Source organism: Danio rerio, chromosome 13 (genome assembly GCF_052040795.2).
Source record: "Danio rerio strain M-AB ecotype USA chromosome 13, GRCz13ab, whole genome shotgun sequence".
Lineage (NCBI taxonomy): Eukaryota > Metazoa > Chordata > Actinopteri > Cypriniformes > Danionidae > Danio > Danio rerio.
This window is the reverse complement of record NC_141033.1, coordinates 42,693,094-42,715,213: the sequence shown is the minus strand read 5'-3', so window position 1 is coordinate 42,715,213 and position 22,120 is coordinate 42,693,094. Positions and strand designations below refer to the sequence as shown.

The 22,120-nt window shown below is 33.0% G+C and overlaps 1 protein-coding gene across 21 annotated transcripts in view; it reads left to right on the top strand.

Moving 5' to 3' along the window:
• The window catches only part of crtac1b (cartilage acidic protein 1b), a 200,807-nt gene that overhangs the window by 61,701 nt on the left and 116,986 nt on the right, over window positions 1-22,120 (top strand). For 4 of the 21 annotated variants that reach the window (XM_087279700.1, XM_087279702.1, XM_087279704.1 and 1 more), the window contains exon 15: window positions 8,617-10,361. The exons of 13 other annotated variants lie outside the window; for them this stretch is intronic. In XM_087279700.1, the coding sequence (XP_087135826.1) occupies window positions 8,617-8,729 (113 nt within the window). In that variant the 3' untranslated portion in view covers window positions 8,730-10,361. Of the gene's footprint in view, window positions 1-4,913; window positions 5,881-8,616; window positions 10,362-19,577; window positions 19,681-22,120 lie in introns of those variants that run through there. 4 more of the 21 variants (XR_015506277.1, XR_015506274.1, XM_087279699.1 and 1 more) reach the window with 2 other exon arrangements.

Below are 22,120 nucleotides of genomic sequence, written 5' to 3'. Positions count from 1 at the left end.
CCATATACTGAAAGCAGCAGCAGGTAGTTCACCTCAGATCTTCAAAATAAAATAAACAGTTTGAAATTGAACTGTGACTCAGTGTAAGCTAACACATATCAGTGATTTAGCATGTACATTTAAGAATCTTAAAGAGATTTAATATGTATTAATTATATTGTAAACCTTAGCATTTCGCTGGAGGTGCAGTAAGTCCACATATTCTGTGCTTCTGAATGGCTGTATTTACATCTCTATCATTTTGTTTCTAATGCAAACAACTAAATAGCTTATCACTGCAAATCTTGTCAGGTTACAGGTAGCGTGTTGTTAGGTTACAATGTAACCTGCTTACCTAATGTTTACATTTGTAATATTTATATTATTTGCTGATTAATAACCACCTCATGTGGAACTGTGAATCTGCGTATCATTTTGTAGTCTGCTACAGTCCACCAGAGGTCACATTTCAGTCGTGGGCGCATACTTTAAAATCCTTAATGAATGAATGAATGAATCAAATATGCAGTTTTCCACCAAGGCAACCCGGGGTGCTGAAATATGATTGGCTAAACTGGCATTGGGCAGGTTAAAAAGAACCAAAACAAAGATACCAGTTCCGGCACGTAACGCACATTTTCAAAGCAGAATATCTGACTTCAGCATTGTTTTTCAGTTACAATGTTCACTTTGCATGTTTCTTACATATCTGCAAACATATTATGGTATTTTTAGACTTTAGAAGAGTCAGAAACTTGCAAACAGCACCTTTAAAAAATGCCATGTACTGTTCTTTTGTTAAAGAACTAGAACAGAAGTATGTCACAGTTTTATTTGGTCTTTTGTCCAATTTTATTTGGATTGCTGTTTTCGTAATGCCTAGTTCACACTAAAGGATTTTAAGCCTGATTTGAGCCCGATTTGGAAGTTAACGAGCTCGCCGACAGATCGGGCTGTGATCGGGAAGAAATCTGCGGGTGCACGGCGCTCGCCGCTCTTTATGTGTGAACTACTGAACAACGCATCAACGAGGCTCACTGACGAGTCGCCGACACCTCGCAGACGGAAATCCAACATTCAGCATGCTAAATATTCCAGAGCAGTCGGCCGACTCAACCCCACGTGTGGTCGGATGTAGTAACGAGCTGCCGCCAATGAGAGAGCAGATCAGCATGAGCTGAATGCCTGTGTGTCAGGAGCTCAGCAGAAACATCTGTGATTGGTCAGAATGGGCATCAAAGCACTGGCTTCATTCTGCGTTAGCACAGACATGAGAGGAGGATATATTAACAGTGGAACTAGAATTCTGTAACTATTAGAATTACCATACTGCTCATTCTGACCGTTCTCATATAAAACGCCATACTGTCACAACATATTTACATTCAAAGCTATTATTGAGATATTAAAATTAAGCTTTGAATGTTTGGCATCATATTTAATGACACTATTACCCTAAAAATATAATATTTTTTGGTAATACAGCCTATAAATATGTAGTTAAGATACTAAAACACTTAAAGGTCTTAGCTTTCATTTTCACTTTCAAACAGGAGCTATTTAACAGCATAGAATATGCTGTTTTGAAAGATATCTGAAGTAAATTGATGTTTTTGCCATCAGAAAGTTTTGTTTATGTTAGCAGGAAGTTGCCAGGCAAGAAAATGCACACATATTTAAAGTCACAGCGAAAAGTATCAGACATGCATGCAGTCATTTTGACCAATATGGTAATTTAAGGCAGAAATGCTCAGTTCTTTACTGTTTTGTAATAAAAAAAATAACAATGTCAGAAAGAAATACACTGATAGTTAGAAAACGGCAGGGTGTTATAAATATGTTAGTTTTATTTCAAAGAGTTATAAAATTACAAAAATTAAAAACTCTCTGTGTATCTATCCACTGGAACCTTGCAAATGAGTGATTAATCCGCTGATAAATCAGCTGATTAGACGATGTTTTTAAATGCTTTCTCCAAAGCTTGAAACACTGACAGTGATGTCATCAGCACACAAGCAGCCAATAGTGTTCAGCTTTTTCTGACGACTCCTCCCTCAAATTTTCATTGGCTGTGGTTTGGTAGCTTGAATGAGCTGATGGGGAATGAGTTGTTGTCAGATCATGTAGTGTGTGACCCCCCTCTTGTGGATCGTTCACGGAGGGTTGCATAGTGTGAACACCTCAGAGATTAAAAGACACAAAGTCAAGTCATGTAGTGTGAACAGCACAGGGATCTGCTGATGTTTAAAATCCTGTAGTGTGAACTAGGCTTAAGGTGTAATTTCATCTTAATTGGTTTACCATGGCCATGAGATATCAAATAATGTAGAAAACTGTGTTCTAGCAGTATTTAATATTGAAAGTTTTTTCTCACTTCCAAGACCATGCATTTCCTTTGCCAAATGTAATTTTTAGTTTCATTTCACCAAGTTTATTTCTCCAACATAGACTTTTGTAGATTTAAGTACAATAGAAGCACGTCAAGGTTTCTTTTAAATCTTTGTCATTGCTTTGGCAAGCTGTGTTTAGTTAGTTACATTATTTACTGTGGTCTTGACTATGACATTTTGGTGATGTCTTAATCCTTTGTTCGGATTTGTCAATATACTGAAGTCATCAAGTCAGTGATTGTATTATGAGTTGCTTCCCAGACATTCTTATGTAAACTCTTTGTATGACTCTGTATTCTTGGACTTTTATTGCAGTGATTTAATATGTATCTGGCTTTTTATATGTTGGCTTTAAACCTATCTGATGGCCTATTTTATTATTCAAACAATAATGTGGAAAGACTTTTTCCATGACCATATTCCAGGATGATGATGCCAAGCTCAAATAGTGAGAAATGTCTTCATTTTCACACATAAATTAGCCACCAATTTATCTGAACAGCACTGAATGTCTTTGGATTGTGCTAGAGTAGACTTGATTGAGTGTTTCGCCTCAGGTTCAGAGACAGACCATCTTTACTGTTACCATGTGTTTATTCATCATGGTTTTGTTTCAGCAACCATATGCAATGTCAGATTTAATTTTCATCAAGTGTTGCATAAATTCTTGATCAGATCTTGTATTGACAATTGGAACAGCCCCACCATCTAACCCTGAGGAGAACCACTGTCTATCTTGCACATCCCATAGTAAATAGTGTAGTTTAGGTAAATTAGGGATCAATTAATGTGTCAAAATTTGAGCCCAAAGGACCTTGGCCTCGTCATCCTAAAATATAGCCATGACATAAATACATTTTTATCTTCTAAGATGGTTGTTGTAAAAAAATAAAAGCTGTGTTTTGCATCTGTTAGGGTTAAAGGAATTGTTGCCAAATGTACAGGAAGAAAAGAAAGACTTTAATCATTGCAATCATAGACTCTTAGGTATTAACTTTAACTTTTAATCCAAACAGCTACCTTTTTAGTCTGGGTAGTGTATCTTTATTTTCATTTTTTACAACAAATTTGAAGTTAGTGACTGCACTGAAAATTTCACAGCAGATTGATTACAAAGTATAAGTGACGTCACATTGAAATCAACAAAATTATCATAAGCAGAAAGTTTAAAGAAGTATTTTCCCCCAAACAATCTACTGGATCACAAAAGCAGTATAGGTTATTAAGTATTATGTGTTATCTGAAAGCTACGTAATTAATATTTCCACTGATGTATGTTTTGTTAGGATAATATCTGGAATCTGACAAATATTAAAATCTCTTAAAGTTGCCCAAATTAAGTTCTTAGCAAGGTATATTACTAAGCAAAAAAAGAGTTTTAATATATTTGTCGTAGGAATTTGGGCTGCACAATATTGGGAAAATCAAACATTTACATTTTTTGTTATTCTGCGATTTGAATATAACGTTAACATGTGACTTGAATATCTCTATTTGGAAATAAAATATAATTTTAGACTGCTTGGGATAATTCTGAAGAAAAATGCATGAGCATTAAATGTAATAATGCATCTACAAGCGCAGATCAATGCAAAAAAAAAAAAATGTTTTTAGAATCTAACAGTAACTTACAAATGGTCCAATTTCTTATGCCAGGATGCTATTAAAATCATTATACAGTCACAGGCCTAAAACAAACAAACACAAAAAACATGAAAATGATACATATACGACAGACTCCTTCCATACCCTGCGATGTGACTATTGTGATTGATCACATTGTGATAACGATGCTGAAACTATATATTGTGTAGCCCTAGTAGGAATGTTGCATGATTTTTAGTTAATATTCTGATGATTTTTGTCATTTAAAAAGAGATCATTTTGTCCCATACAATGTTCATTTGGCTAATGCCAAAGGTTTCCAATCAACACACAGTAACTAAGTGTCCTAACAAGACGCAACGCGACAAGATTTCAGCGACAAGCAATTTGGCTTGACTTGACATGACATACAGTAAGATTTAAATACCAGTGTCTAGTAAAGGCTTTTACTCTATACAAATTAAAACTCTTTAACATTATTAATAGGCTACTAAGTGACTGATTTTGTTTTATTTGATGCCCTTATTTCTCTCAAACTGTCTGCTAGTTATTTCATTTTCAAGATCTGAGGTGAATTATCTGCTGCTGCTTTCAGCAGTATGGCAATACATGTCATGTAAAATGGTATTTCAACTCAAAATGGTAGCATCTGACGCTGAATAAAGCACATAATCTGTACCTAAAGAGATCATTGTTATAGTAGTGTATGCTGTTGTTCTGTTGCAGCTCTGCGGAAATAGTAAGCATTTTTAAATTATAAATTGTCTAAAATGTGAAATTGTCATGGCGTCACATCACGCTGTTGTTAGGACCAGGTGTAACACTGGTTTTGTTGTCCTTGGTCACAAATAATGGACTATATAATACTATATAATCAAGTTGGAAAAATCTGTGTTTACAGTGCAGTTTGCTTCTTTTCCCTTCCTTATTTTTCTGCAGCTCAGGTGGCTTATTTTGGAGGAAACAGATCCTCAGCCTCCAAACTCTTGGTTTCCTGTCTTTGGCCTCTTGTACTAACTTTCCTCGCTGTCTTTACTGCTTGCTTGGGGCCATGAAGGGCAGCTCTTCCCCTGTCCAGACATCTCTGCCACCCTGCTTGCTCTCCGGTTTTCTGCTTTCCTTTCTTTTTCGCACTGAGGTGTTTGGGAGTCAGCTGTAAAATGAACTCTCCATGGACCTGTCGCTCCTGCAATGTTGTCACTAACAGACCTGTATAAATAATGCTTCGCTATCCAGTTGGGAACCACAAAAGATCACTGTTTTTAGGACTGAGTAACTATTCCCACTCCATTTAGACTGAGGAAAACTCACTGACCTTCATATTCATTGACTATGATGCGGGAGAAGATTGTAATTGTTATGATCTTTGTAAAAGGCCATGTCCCAGCGTGTTGCAGGCTCATAAGCAGAGTTCTTACGCATTCAGTCTCATATCAGCAGCAGAATGTTAGCAGGTTTTTTAAGGGGAGCATATGCCCAGCCATCTGTTTCATGCAAGGTTACATTCCTTGTGCTGTGAATAATAAATTCACTAGAGATTTGTACTATACACTTTTGACCCTCACCACTACTCACGACTGCCCTTTGGGATTGGTGCATGCTTTTTGGCATGGATGAGTGTTGCAAAGCACAGTTTCATTTAGAAAATTGTTATTCGGATTTACACACTTAGGACTTCAAAGCAGTTTAGCTGCATAACACATAGAACTAGATCTTATGATTAGGGAAGACTCTTATTTTGACTTAATCATGCTGTTATGGACCAATTCAGGTTTGCGTTAGTACACTAACACCTTGTTTCACAGACAAGCTTAAGCATAGTCCCAGACTATAGGTAAGTCTGAACAGATTGATGTTAAATATCAATGAGAATGTTTACATGGCTACCAATAATCTGATTTTAATATAATTAAGACAATAGTCTGATTAAGAGTCTACCACGTTAATCCAGTCATAATTGAACTAAGCAGAAATCGGATTAAGACATGCAGAGTATGCCGATTGTAGTTGCATTATTGAAGTGTTGAACAAACTATTACCGTCGTGTAGGATTTTCGTCACATTTTTTGACAGGATATTCCATACATACCGGCTGTTCTGCACCTACCAAATCAGTTTTTTTTTTTCATTCGGCATGTAGTAGTAGTATCTAAATTCTGTTAAAACAACACTTTCAACAGTCATTTTTATACGTGCATCCAATATCTCATTTGTCATGCGGGGCATGCAGTTAAAGTTTACACATAAAAAAATTAAAACACCCGAAATCACATGAAACTCCAGAGGAAATGTGGATAGTGTGGTGACGCAATGACGTTAATCGATCTGTGTGTTTTAACATGTAAAACGGAATCATGAAAGAAACATGATCAAAAGCAACTCATGTAAACACCTTCATCATATTACTGTCTTATTCTGATTAAGACAAATAATTTGATTTCTGATGTCCATGTAAACGTAGTCAATGTCTTTTTCCCCCTCAATTTTTTCTTTCCCCTCTTTATGTTCCGAGGCACATATACTGTAAAAAAAAAATTACTTGCATGTCCTAATTCATCTACGTCCCGATTCTGATTCTGAGCACTGTCTGTGAAGGCCTAAAATGTGTATATATACAGTGCTCAACATAAATGAGTACACCCCGTTTTGAAAATTAATATTTTTATCCATTTCTCTGTGAATATAGGTCTTATTTTGGTGCCTTTAAGCAAAACAAATTTATTGAATTGATGTTTTTATTAAAATAATATTATAGTCACTGAACATCTATAGAAATAGAAAGATAATACACTTTAAATTCATGCGAAATATTGAAAAAAAATACAAACTACATTTTTTTTGTTTCTCTTGAATTTTGCTCTTTTAAAAAAAAATTTTTTTAAAGGTACCACCCCAGTGACAGCATGCGTACCTTTATTTCTGAGAGTGTATATTACAAATATAATATTGTAAAGCTTCCTGTTAAAATAAAATATTAATTTAAATTAGAGATTTGTGAGGGCTGTACTCATATATGTTGAGTATAATATATGTTGAAATATAATATACTCATATATATATATATATATATATATATATATATATATATATATATATATATATATATATATATATATATATATATATACTGAAAAAAAATCAAAGAACTTTTGGAATAAACAGGCTCTACTGAGGTTCAATTGAAGGTTCTTAATAGAGCCATACAGTAGGTGCCAATAAGTAATCTATAATTTTTGGAGTGTACAATAGAAATATGTCAAGGTTTTACTTGCATTATGAGTGTTGATTTGGTAGTTTATGTATTATTTAATTATTTACTTGAGCACAACAAAAATACTTTACACTTTCAAGTTGGCCCAAATTTACTACCAGCTCGCATCATTTATTTTATAGCTAACCTTTAACCTGTGAATCATGCAACACTGTTTAGTATGGTTCATAGTATTAAGTTGACTGGCTACTTATCCCTTTAACTGCTGCTCTACCAAATGGTTGACAATGTTTTTACTGTTTTAAATAATGACTGTTAAAGTCATTTAAATTATGGCTTACACACACAGCAATCTTGGTTTACAAACATAATCCTGTTGCACTACTACACTTGATTTAGATTTTATTGTAAAAAGAAAACAAAACAAAGCACGTTAAATGAGAATCTGACATATTTTATGGCATACTTCAAAAAAGGTGATTTAGTATTCAAAATATATTTTTCATAGTATATATTAAGCCCGGTACTTTTACTATAAACCGACATATCAACCATTTGGTAGAGGTTGGTATTTTAGAAATTATGGGATGTTTTAAAAAAAAATGCACTGAGTGTGTTAACTAGCGACATTAGGAGTAAAGAAATGCAATCCAAAGATTTTTTTTTAATGGTGGGGTAGTTAAAGGGTTATTTAGCCCCATTTTTTACATGTATTGTTATTAAATTGCACTGATTTTGATGGTTTGTGATCTAAATAGCCTTGTCCTGATATACCGCATTGGTCATTCTAGAAATATGCTGCTGCATGTATGTTCTTTAATTTTGCGCATTGGCTGTTGATTAGTTCCTGAAGTTTTCACTCTGTGCTTTTATCTGGCTGATAATATTTAAAACTTCTATACAGTAATTTTCTGTAAAGTGATATTTTCTACTAAAGTAAAAAAAAAGTCCATTGGCAATGTAAAATAAAAAGAAGAAAAAAAAACCACCCACCTACAAATTTTGTGCAGCGTTACAAGTCAAATAAAAACTTCAGTGGGGGAAAATAAGAGGCTATTGAAACCAAAAGTTCATATAATCAGGAAATTTATAATTTACCATCATGTTTATTTTTAATTAATTAATTTTTTTTACCTGCGAGTCTGTAACGAAAAAAAGTAAAAAAACAAACAAAAAAACTTCCAACAACCACCATATTTTAATCAATTAAAAGTGTAGTCCATAAAATCTTCTTAATTCATTTGACGTGAAAAAAATCTCTTGATAGCATAATAAACCGACAACTTATCCAGCATATATTTTACGCAGCGGATGCCCTTCCAGCTGCAATCCATTACTGGGAAACACCCATACACTCTCATTCAAACTCATACACTACGGACAATTTAGCTTACCCAAATCACCTATACCACTAGTCTTTGGACTGTGTAGGAAACCGGAGCACCTGGAGGAAACCCACACGAACACGGGAAGAACATGCAAACTCCACACCGAAACGCCAACTGATCCAGTCGAGGCTGGAACCGGTGATCTTCTTGCTGTGAGGTGACAGCGCTACCTACTGCACCGCCCAATAGCATATGTAATTACATATTTTTGTTTGTAAAGTTTTGTGAACATGTTTAATTAATTTTCTTTCGGCTTAGTCCCTTTATTTATCAGGGATAGCCACAGCGGAATGAACCACCAATTTATCCAGCATATGCTTTACAAAGTGGATGCCCTTCCAGCTGCAACCCAGTACTGGGAAACATCCAAAACACACTCATTCACACACATACACTACGGCCAATTTCGTTTTTTCAATTCACCTATTGCGCATGTCTTTGGACTTGTGGGGAAAGCAGAACATCCGGAAGAAACCCACGTGAACACAGGGAGAACATGCAAACTCCATACAGAAATGCCAACTGACCCAGACGGGAATCGAACCAGCGACCTTCTTGCTGAGAGGCGACAGTGCTAACCACTGAGCCACCGTGTCGCCTTGGGAACATTTTTATACCATTATTCATGGTGATGGCTTTTGAGTTTCCCTGTATTGTAAAATGGACTTGGTAATCATTACATGATGTTGATTTATTCATTTTTACACTTATTTTGCTATGAATTTATTTAACATCACCTTTTCAACCCTAATTATCGGAAATAGTTTGCTATGCAGATTATTCACCAAAGTTTAATGAACCTTGTGTGGCTCATTTAAAATGCATCACTAGCTTGGTTTGCGTAGTCATTAGCTTTTGATATACATATTGTTATTTTTTACAGAACGCCCTTGACTAACAACACTGTATAAGCAGTCATTTCAATTTTAATGCATCTGTGCTGCTACACAGTTTCAAGTCCACATACATTTCATTTTTGTTTAAAAACTCGTGTGTTGTCATAACTGGACCGAACAGTCGCTCGGACACTATTCGATATGAATCCTCTATGGTCTGTGAAGGAGGTGTTAAATAACTTCTGAACCGACTCATGATGTGTGCATTGGCTAAAGACCCTTCAGTCTCTCGGGAGGAGTAGATTCTCTTTATTTTAATACACTCTTCTAATTTTCCATGTCATGACTCAAGCGAAACGTGAAGAGAAAGTGTGCCGACTGCTTCGGGAAAAATGTCAGATCTCACAAGAGCTGACAGATGCCACCTATGATTATTTTTAACGGCACATGTAGTTAAAGAGCACATGAAATCAGGCTTACAGTGCCTCCATGTCATGGCTACAGGAAAAGGCGCAGTGTAGATTCTCCATAAATGCATGTCATGTGAAAGCGAGATGTGAAACTATGATCTGTCCTTATGTTTTATGGCGTAGCAATTTCTATTGAAAACACCAATACGAGACTGTCCAGTAAAGCTGTTTAAGCATGATTTTTTAGAAAAATGCTGGTAATGGTAAGAAGCTTGGTGGGCAAATCAGCATGCAGAACACAAAATACACTGATGTTTTCAACAGGAATGGCAAAGCTGGTCAGATTATATGATGAACTGCACCCAATGTTGATGAGGATGATGGTTTATACAGGAAAAAAGCACAAAAGTGTTGAAAATATGACAATTTAAAACAGGTTTGATTAAGTCTTTCAGTTTTTGAATGAAAAGTTGCTCCTATTTTGCAGAATTCACTATAATTTTGGTTTCATGTGTAAAATAAAGTGAAGATCTTTTTCTGTATCGGTTTATGCCTTGTTTTTTTCCACTTCAAAGTATAAATGAAATTATTATGTCATGTTGTGATATACTATTATAGCTCATTGTTTTTTTTTATTTTATTTGAAGCAGAAATATGCCAGTATATAAAGCAAAAAAGCAACACCTTATAACTTTACATTTATTGAACAATAATCAGACCCCCTAGTTTTTCACGATATTTTTTTGTGATTTTTCGCAATAAAAGAGACTGATTTTGTGATAAATTATTTTATTATAAATTTATATATATATATATATATATATATATATATATATATATATATATATATATATATATATAAATATATATATATATATATATATATATATATATAAATATATATATATATATATATATATATATATATATATAAATATATATATATATATATATATATATATATAAATATATATATATATATATATATATATATATATATATATATATATATTTATTTATATATATATATATATATATATATATATATATATATATATATATATATATATATTTATTTATATATATATATATATATATATATATATATATTTATATATATTTATATATATATATATATATATATATATATATAAATAAATAAATATATATATATATATATATATATATATATATATATATATAAATATATATAAATATATATATATATATATATATATAAATAAATATATATATATATATATATATATATATATATATATATATATATATATATATATATATATATATATATATATATAAATAAATATATATATATATATATATATATATATATATATATATATATAAATATATAAATAAATAAATATATATATATATAAATAAATATATATATATTTATATAAAGCATATATATATAGTATATAAAGCAAAAAAGCAGCACCTTATAACTTTACATTTATTGAACAATAATCAGACCCCCTAGTTTTTCACGATATTTTTTTGTGATTTTTCGCAATAAAAGAGACTGATTTTGTGATAAATTATTTTATTATAAATTTATATATATATATATATATATATATATATATATATATATATATATATATATATATATATATATATATATAAATAAATATATATATATATATATATATATATATATATATAAATATATATATATATATATATAAATATATATATATATATATATATATATATATATATATATATATATATATATATATATATATATATAAATATATATATATATATATATATATAAATATATATATATATATATAAATATATAAATAAATAAATATATATATATAAATAAATATATATATATATATATAAAGCATATATATATAGTATATAAAGCAAAAAAGCAGCACCTTATAACTTTACATTTATTGAACAATAATCAGACCCCCTAGTTTTTCACGATATTTTTTTGTGATTTTTCGCAATAAAAGAGACTGATTTTGTGATAAATTATTTTATTATAAATTTATATATATATATATATAAATTTATATATATATATATATAAATTTATATATATATAAATTTAATTTATAAGTGTATCTAGAGGCCTTTGCCTTTATTATAAGCCACTTCTGATACAAATGATCATCTAGAAGTTATTACTTGTTGTTCCTAAAACTTGTATAGATGAAACTACTTTTGTCAGGTGTATTTAAAGTAACTACTCACATTTTACAGTGCATAAAATCTTACCAACCTTAAATTGTTTGAATGACATGCATCACAGCTACAGGTCATGAAGTACCTTCAGTAACATCAGCTGGAAAAGATATTATGGGAACATGTTTATTTTTGATTATTCTAACTAAAGCATCAATTTGAAATAAGACAAATGTATGCATTCATGCACCGAGTAGTTTGAATGTTTATTCAATGCCTCAGCATCTCCAAAGCAAACACAAACAGCAGGTGTATAAAAAGCAGACAGCATTGGGCACACAGGTTACCTGAGGCCATTACTGCTCAATTGGGTTTTCAGGACATATTTTAGACATTCGGCCCATGAGATAAATAGATAAAGAAGGGAATGAAAGGAGAAAACTAAATTGAGATCTAATCTGGGAGAGGAAAGCAAACAGTCCTAGTATGCGGAGATGTGCGGTCGCAGTGTGTTTGTTATCTTTGAATGCAACATTAGATTCCAAAGGCTCGGCCTTGGGTTAAAAGGGTGAAGGGTATGGCGGGCGGCACTGGGCCATGGGTCTCATGGTTCAGTGCTTGAAGAACATAGCGCCCAGACCACTGACATACCTGTTTACCCAGGTGTCTTCCTCTGGACATTACTAGGCAAACAGCCAGCATGGTAGATGAGGAACCAGACACTACATTGAAAGACATCTCCCTCAGGTCAGGGGTGATTTTTATGTCTTTTCCAGTCAGTATGTCGCTATAGAGCTGTTTTCACAATTATTATCATCCCAATGGTGCTTTAAAAAAATGTGGACATTTAATTAAATTCAAAATAAGAGCATACAGGGTACAATAGAGAATTTATTATTTATTTACTGGACATTATTAGCCCCCTGAATAATTTTTCCCCCAATTTCTGTTTATCAGAAATATTTTTTTCAAAACATTTATAAACATAATGGTTTTAATAATTAATATCTAATAATTGATTAATTTTATCTTTGCCATTTTGATAGTACATAATATTACATATTCTACTACATATTTTTCAAGATACTAGTACTCAGCTTCCTCAGCTCTTGGTTATTGTACATTAAGGTTTACCTCACCTTAACTTAACCACCTTCATCACTTGCCTATACACTTTATTTATTGTAGATTTAGTAATTTAGTTACCTTGTTTACTTTTTTGTTACCTGTGTGAAGCTAAAATATCAATATCAGTACCAAAATATAGATTTTAATATTTGATATCCAATTATCACTACACATGATATACAAATTAATTGATTGTAACGGTATTTAATTTCAAACTTTCATAAAAAACAAACAAACAAACAAAAAAAAAAACATTAACTTTAAGTTAAACACAACAATAGTATGTTCTGACATTGTTTTTTAATAAGGCCTAAAACAATATCCATTTTTGCCAGTAAACTGAAGTCATGCGCCCTGTATGGGACACTATTCTAATCCTGCGCGTAACACAGTTAATACCTATCATCTTTCGTACACTTGCATACCTTTCGCGTCTTTTCTCAAAAACTATTGGTCCAAAAGACATCCAAGCGCAAAAGGTATTCACCCAGAGAATGATCACACAAACATGCTCATCTGGCTTTCAATGAAGGAGGAATGGTCGTTTGAGTATATGCTGAATAGCGAAAGGTGGTGTACAGAACATGGTTAGTCTATAGTTTAATTAAGTTACAAGTTAATTTATTTGATTAAATTCAGCTTATATAAATTGTTTGCAACAATTTGCAGTGGACCATATTTTTTACTTGCACTTTATGTAGCTGGTGTGCATTTTACATTCACATTTATTCATTTAACAGATGCGTTAATCCCTATTATGCTTTAGGACTTAAGCAAAAACAATATTTTATGTAATACATGTTTTTTCCCCAGTGAGCCAACTTTAGAGAAAAAAATTCAGCACATGGCCAGACGTATGTGAATAATATCTTCAAATCCATTTAATTCCATTGAAAACAATCTGTTAGGGAATACCAGCTCCCACATTAATGCCCATGTTATTATATTAAATGTTTAAAGAGCATATGGATGTGCTTTTGGGGTCTGTTTTTTGCATTATACTGTATTTGCTGAGGTCTGATGGAGGCATGAATCAAATCTATTATTCATCTTCTGGCCAGTTCCGTCTTGCTGTTCTTCTGCTTCAATTCTGTGCCGTGCTGATAAACTATTGATGGGCTCGAGAAAGAATGAAGCACTTAGACGTTGAAGAGAATGGGATTAAAAATTGGTGCTGATAGCTCGCATTTTAGATGTAGGAACAGTGCACTCAGTTTGGGAGGTCTGGACATCACTGACTGCCATTGTTTGCTGCCATTGGCATTCCTCGCATAGCAAACAAGCCAAACCGAAAATGGCAGATTCTCATAAATGAACCACTTGAGGACACTTGGCCATGATGGATTAAAGAATTAAATCTTCTGGACTTTTGCTTCTACTCTTTGATCTCAGTTGATTTGTTCGGGCATTTGTGAAACACATTGAGATGGTTATAATAGTTTGAAACATTGATAGTTTTGGTCAGCTTTCAAGTAATTGCTTGACGTTTTTGAGGGGATTAAAGGAATAGTTGACCCAGAAATGAAAATTCTTTCATCATTTACACACCCTCAAGTGGTTCCAAATCTGTATGAGTTGAACAGAAGAGTAGATATTTAGAAGAATGCTAGAAAAAATAATCCAGCATTTGTTTTTGTTTTTTATCCCTACTATAGAAATTGGTGGTTGCTGTTAACTGTTTGATTACCCAAACTGAGCTTTATGTGCCCATAAAAATGGGAGAAAATTTGGTTTTATAGCCCTTTTTCACCTATTTTAGTAAAGTTTATTTATAAACTAATTTCAAGAGGATCACAGGGTTATGATGCTCACAGCCGGCCCCGCTTTATTCAATTTATGATTCATCAATCAGATGATTCCTAAGCCACTGTAAATACCCTAAGTTCCATATAACAGCCTTCTTGGTTTTAAAAAATCCCCCCTTTCATCCCTACACCCCCTCTTTTCCTAGATGTAGGTTCACCCGGGTTCCCCGGTTTCCTCCCACCATCCAAAAACATGCAACTTAAGTTAATTGACTAATCCAAATCGGCACCATAGGCATGCTTCTAGTACATACAGTAGTTATCTCTTAAAAGCAATCACTATCTGTTCATTAGCTACTACAGCAGGGGACAGGCCCGGATTGGCTAATCGGGAGCACCAGGAGAAATCTAAAATGGGGAGAATAAGATTAAGCTATCAATAGAAAGTAATACTGTGGTTAAAAGAGTCTTAACCCACCAGCATAACTGGGCCATTGTGGTCCAGAGGTCAGCATGTTGCGCTGCGATGCCGCCGACCCTGAGTAGTTTTTTTTTTTCATTTTATTTTATTAAATTTTTAGTGTGTTGGAAAAAAGGAATTTATTTTTATTACTTTTTGTCTTTATTTTTTATTAGAAAAATGTTTAGACTAACAACAGATTAATCAATCTTTTCTATTGCATTATACCACATCTTGACCAGACACACTTCCTTTTTTTTTACTGTGCTGCATACTTTTTAGAAGGAACATGCTGGCAAGATGGAAATAGCATAATAAGAATAAATCTAGGGTGGGGGCCTTTGTTCAAGACTGCAGTCTATACATGTCACAAGTTGTCATGATGCTTGGAGAAGTTGTGAAATATATGCACATAATTGTTCAGTATATGTGAAATAAAGATGCACGTAATTGTTCAGTTCTGGTATGCAGGGAGGGGTTACAGAAATAGGAAGTACGTCTAGGGTGCAAGAGCCAAAGGACTGCAGAATGACTGATAAGTGACGTAACACCAAAACTCGACCTGTTAATATCATTTGTGGATATATGCTGGAGTCAGGAATAGTATGTTAATTACGAACCTTTTGAATGTAATTCTTGTATTGCATTGGGGTAAATTAACCCAGTGCTCTACCATCGAATTATTTATTTGTATCTAGTAAATTACTAATATTTTTGTTATTTTTAATTTTTGTTTTATTTCAGTATTCAAAATAATATTTGTAGACTGAAGTAATTGACAGCTATATTTGTTCTATTCTTGGTAAGGGTTGTAGAGTTTGTGAATTAATATATTTAAAAAACTAATTAAAAATATTCAATCTAAATTATTTTTATCGTGTTATTAAAGGTATTCATTTTTAATCATTTTTTGATAGGGCAGGTATTTGAAAACAAATCCTTAAATTTTATTCATAATGGTCTTACAAATGTCTTTAAAAGTCTTTAATTTAACTTGGTGAAACCTGTTATTACACAGCTGTCTGGGATACTCAATTCAGATTGGTCAGTCGCGACATTCCAAGGTCTGTTATCCCGAGATAACAACCGCTGAAACTAATGACATTAGTTTATTCAGGAAACTTCAAATCACATCCATACTTACATCTATATTCAAATGTATCTCCTTGTCTGTCACGTCTTGTTTATTTATTTATTTTTATTAACAGTTCATGACTGTTTGGTGCCATGTTTTAATGAACGATACATTAAGTATAATTTATTCATGCAGTTTTGTTTCTGTCAGTTTGACGTTTTTGACTGTTTTGTGTTGTGACCTACTTTTGACTGAATAAAGTGCAGGTTGGTGTACTGTATGCCATTGGTCCCCAACCTTTTTATCACCATGGATGCTTTACAATTTTGGGTTCATAGGTTGCTATAGGCTTTTCTCAGAGGATGACAAGCTCACGAAACCTTTCTGTCACTCTGATACAAGTTATATTATGGAGGAAATTACAAAGCATTGCAGTGTTTGGGTGTTTTGTTCTACCGAAATGTGTATATTCCATACAAGCTGAAGCTGATCGATCGGTCAGTTCATGTCACGTCACCTCCATTGGAAATAACAAACTTGCGCAAACTCTAGAAAAGACACAATATGCGAATGGCCCCTAAAAAGGCGTTCGTCATTTGTGATTTGTTGACAATCTGTTCTTTTGCAGTTCATGGGTTCTTCACCGAGCCTTTTCCGCTTAAAAAAAAACCTTCCAAAGACGTCTGTTTCTTACCCATTTTGCTGCTTGTGGGTTACATTTTGGCGCTCAAGTAACTTGTAAGTAAGAAAATATAGTCGTTTTTCAAAATCAAAAAGATGGTTCAGACACAGATAATAAATAAAACGAAAATAATTAATGATTTCTTGTGCAGCCCGGTACCAATTGATTCGCGGACCACTAATTGAGAACCACTGCTGTATACTACATTGGCTGTTTCTCATTTCATTTTCTTGTTGGCTTAGTCCCTGTATTAATCCGGGGTCACCACAGCAGAATGAACCGCCAACTTATCCAGCAAGTTTTTTTTTTGCAGCGGATGCCCTTCCAGCCGCAACCCATCTCTGGGAAAAATCCACACACAAATTCACACACACACACACTCATACATTACGGACAATTTCGACGACCCAATTCACCTGTACCGCATGTCTTTAGACTGTGGGGGAAACCGGAGCAACCGGAGGAAACCCATGCGAACGCAGGGAGAACATGCAAACTCCACACAGAAACGCCAACTGAGCCGAGGCTCGAACCAGCGACCTTCTTGCTGTGACTACTTACTGCGTTATTCAACTTTTATGGCTCGGACCATGTCTTATGTTCAATTGTTATGTTTGGCAAATAATCGTGTAATAAGTGGGATAAAGTACATCCAGTACCCCCCCCCATCATAAAATTGGCATAGCAACTCCGATGTTATGCGATAATTTCTTTTAATTCATCTTTATTTCTAAAGCGCTTTTACGTTGTAGATTGTGTCAATGCAGCTTTACATAGAGGTTCTAGTAAATTGACACTGTGTCAGTCCAGTTTTAGAGTTCAGTTTAGTTCAGTTCATTGTAGTTTAAATTTCACTACTGAATGTCCAAACACTGAAGAGCGAATCCATTGATAACAACCTCTTGGATGTACTTTATCGCCAGCATGAAATTAACATTACAGGAAGGGTTGAGAATGTTTTAAGCAGTAACTTAGATGTTTGCACAATGTTTTTTTTTTTTTTTTTTACTGTCTCAATGTGTGGCCGAAAGATTATTGTTAAAAAGCAAAGGCAGTAAACAGGTCAACATCTTCCACCAAACAACAAAGCCGTAGCCCTGAATTAGACTCCCACTTTCATAACATTGTTAAGCGTATCAGACAACAGAGTTTATTGCAAAAGCCTGAGTTTAGCATCAGTGTAGACTACATGATTCAGACACAACACTTTGAGGTCTCTGAGGTTAATCAACATTAGCCAAAGCCAACATGGCCGGCTTTTGAAAGAAGCGATCCAAATGCAAACCATAATATTTGCAGACATTAAATCCAGCCAGGAATCAAAGAGAAACGTCATCGCGTTCCTCCTGTCTTTCGAAAGCTCTACAGTGTTTAAATAATACATGAAATGTGGCATAAGGATTGAGAAGATCATGTTCACGATTAAACTGCCATGTAGCGATCAGAAGCATGAAGGACTGGAGTTTTTCCTCATTTACACTCTGTGCTGAATCTGCTGCACGTGGAGATGTGGTCAAATCACTGTCGGAACACACTAAAATGCAAAAGCAGGTGATACAGATTTTAACAGGTTTAATGTTTGTAATTATGAAAATAGAAATATATATATATATATATATATATATATATATATATATATATATATATATATATATATATATATATATATATATATAAAATATAATATATATAATATATATTTCTTTGTAATCGGTAATCTAATATTATTTTTTCAATTCATCAATTTCTCAGTGAATATAGGCTATGTATTTTGGTGCATTGAAACAAAACAGGTTTATTAAACAGATATATTTATTAAAATAATATTTTAGTCACCAAACATATTTAGAAATTGAAAGATAATACAATTAAATTCAAGCAAAACATTGCAAAATAAAAAATAATAATAATAAAATTACAACCTACAAAATTTAATCTAAAAATTTCTATTGTTTTTTTGCTTCTCTTGATTTTTCCTTTTTTAAATTTGTATTTAATATTTTTCTATAACATAAATTTGGGTGTACTAGTTTTTGGACCATTATTTCAAGTTATTTTGTTAGATAAGCGCTAGATTTAGCTTCAGTACTGACTACTGTATTTGCACAAATATAATATTGTATAGCTTTCTATTAAAAAATATGAATTTAAAATATAGATTTCTGAGGGACGTACTTATATATGCTGTGCACTGTATATAAATATCAAAAACAACAACAAAAATATATAATGTATATAAATATATTTAAGTACATTTATACATATACAATATTTAATGTCTATGAATAGAAAAAAAACAACAACGAATATTATATGCCAAAATAAATAATTAATAATGCCATACAATGTATAGAAATATTAAAAACAACAAAGAATAACAGTTTTTTAATGTTTAGAAATAGAAAAAACAACAATAAAATGTATAAAATATTCCTAATATTCCTAATGTTAAATTTAGCCTACCCAATTCACCTATAGTGCATGTCTTTGGTGTTTTAGGGGAAATTGGAGGACTCCCAGGCGAACATGGGGAGAACAGGCAAACTCCACACAGAACTGCCAACTGACCTAGCCAAGGCTCGGACTAGCGACCTTCTTGCTGGTAGGCGAGAGCGCTACCCACTGCGCCTCCATGTTGCCCTTAGTTTTGTATTATGATATATATCTTGTATAGATTTGGTTGCCGTTTTTGTGTGGGGTTTGCATGTTCTCCCTGCGTTCGCGTGGGTTTCCTCTGGGTGCTCCGGTTTCCCCCACAGTCCAAAGACATGCGATACAAGTAAATTGAGAAGACTAAATTGTCCGTAGTGTATGAGTGTGTGTGTGAATGAGTGTGTGTGGATGTTTCCCAGAGATGGGTTGCGGCTGGAAGGGCATCCGCTGCGTAAAAACGTGCTGGATAAGTTGGCGGTACATTCAGCTGTGGCGACCCCGGATTAATAAAGGGACTAAGCCGACAAGAAAATGAACGAATGAATAAAAACCCATAATAGTGGCTCTTTAACTATCCCCATCTCACAGTTATGTAAATGGTGTTACCTTAGTTTAGGTAATATATAGATAAAGATGTTAAGTTTTCAAAAGGTCTTGATATAACAGGATTTGTGTGATTTATTTATTTAAATGAATTTAGTCAGAGAGGCTTTGGATTTTGGAAAATGGATAGTAGATCATTATTTTATGTTTAGAAAAGCATGCGTATTCCTGTCAGAAACTGGAATCTTTTTAAAGGAAAATTTCCTGGAGATTTCAGAATGACTGTCACTTTATTTAAGGTGACCGTTCAAGAATCTGTAACAAAATGTGTTGTGTTTAGCATATATGATGACGCGTTTCTCAGAAAAACAATCACTCTTTCAAGCCTTTGCCTGATGAAGTTTCATTCCTCTTTTTGTTTTGCTGGCCTCTGTTCTGACGCTGGACTGGTTTTCATTTTCCCCTCGGTTGACAAGAGGATGACGTTTGCTCTTAAATGTGAAATCAACTGCATTTCAATAAGTCTGTCATCCTGTGTGTTTACTGCAAAGAGGAACAGAAGTAAATACACTCATGGAAAAACTCTTCCTTTCATTGCACTGAGGCTTGAGGTTATTTGATCTGCTTATTCTGTTGTCTTTTATATTGTTCAAAACAATGTGACTCTAGGGTTTTGATTAGTCTTTCTTGACTATGCTGTTTGTTTTTCTCTGGCAATGTTTTTATTTTGCATAAAATACCAAAATGTGCCAAATTTTCAGACTTTTATATTAAAATTTTGGACAACACAAAACCAGTTTTAATTTGAAGATAAGTTCAAAAATAATAATATTTGGTGGAATAATAATTTTCCACCAACAATTAAAACGATGGAAAATTGTTATTCTGACCTCTGTTATTCTAAATAATTTTTACAATAATTCATTGAGATATTGATTGTATATTGCAATAATATTCTGCTACACTTTTATTGATTAAAGTATTTTAGATAACACTTTAAAATAAGTAGTAGTTAATATTAGTTAATGTATTTACTAACATGAATAAACAATGAACAATGCATTAATTACAGTATTCATCTTTTTTTTTAAAGCTAATTAATGAAAATAACGGCATTCATTGTTAGTTCATGTTAACTCACAGTGCATTAACTAATTTTAACACAAGAAAATTTGGATAAAATAAAATATTATTAAAGTTTGAACTGTTTATAAATGCTGTACAAGTATTGTTGATTTTTAAATTGTGGTAGTATATGTTAACTAAAATTAACAAATGTAACCTTATTGTAAAGTGTGACTGTATTTTATATAAAATACAGTCACACTTTACAATAAGGTTCCATTAAAAGCTTATATAAAATGAAATAGTATTCAAATTAAAAATTTTAATAGAACTTTAAAACTAATGTAGTATAACTTTGGTTAAAAACTGTTAGAGTTTAAAGATCAAGGTAAACTTAACATGGAAACTTAATTTGGCAATTATATTTAGTTTCTTCTGAAGAAAAAATGTATATATTATAAGGACTATGAATATTTTGGACAACTTCATCTTGCTTAAATAATTATAATAATAAGCACTGTCACCTCACAGCAAGAAGGTCGCTGGATCGAGTCCCGGCTGGGCCAGTTGGCATTTCTGTGTGGAGTTGGTATGTTCTCCCGGTGTTGGCGCGGGTTTTCTCCGGGTGTGCATGAGTGTGCGAATAAGTGTGGCATGGGTGTTTCCCATTACTGGGTTGCAGCTGGAACCGATCACGGTTCAGTTTGATACAACGGTTCGGTATGACAGCACAGATCTGTTTGATTTGACTGTCACCTGCCATTTCAGTGGATCTGAAAGCAGGAATTATCTGACTGAAATGGGTTTATGAAGTAATAATGTAAAAGGGCTCTATTACATTTAACATTTTCTTAAAACCGGACATTTCCACTACCGATTAAGATCTCTCATATGCACAGCTATAAATGTACCAATCGCCTCAGTGAATTGTTTTGCACTGTTTATATCTGTAGGAATTAGTAAAAATTGGTAAGTAATAATAATCAATAGTAGTTTATGTA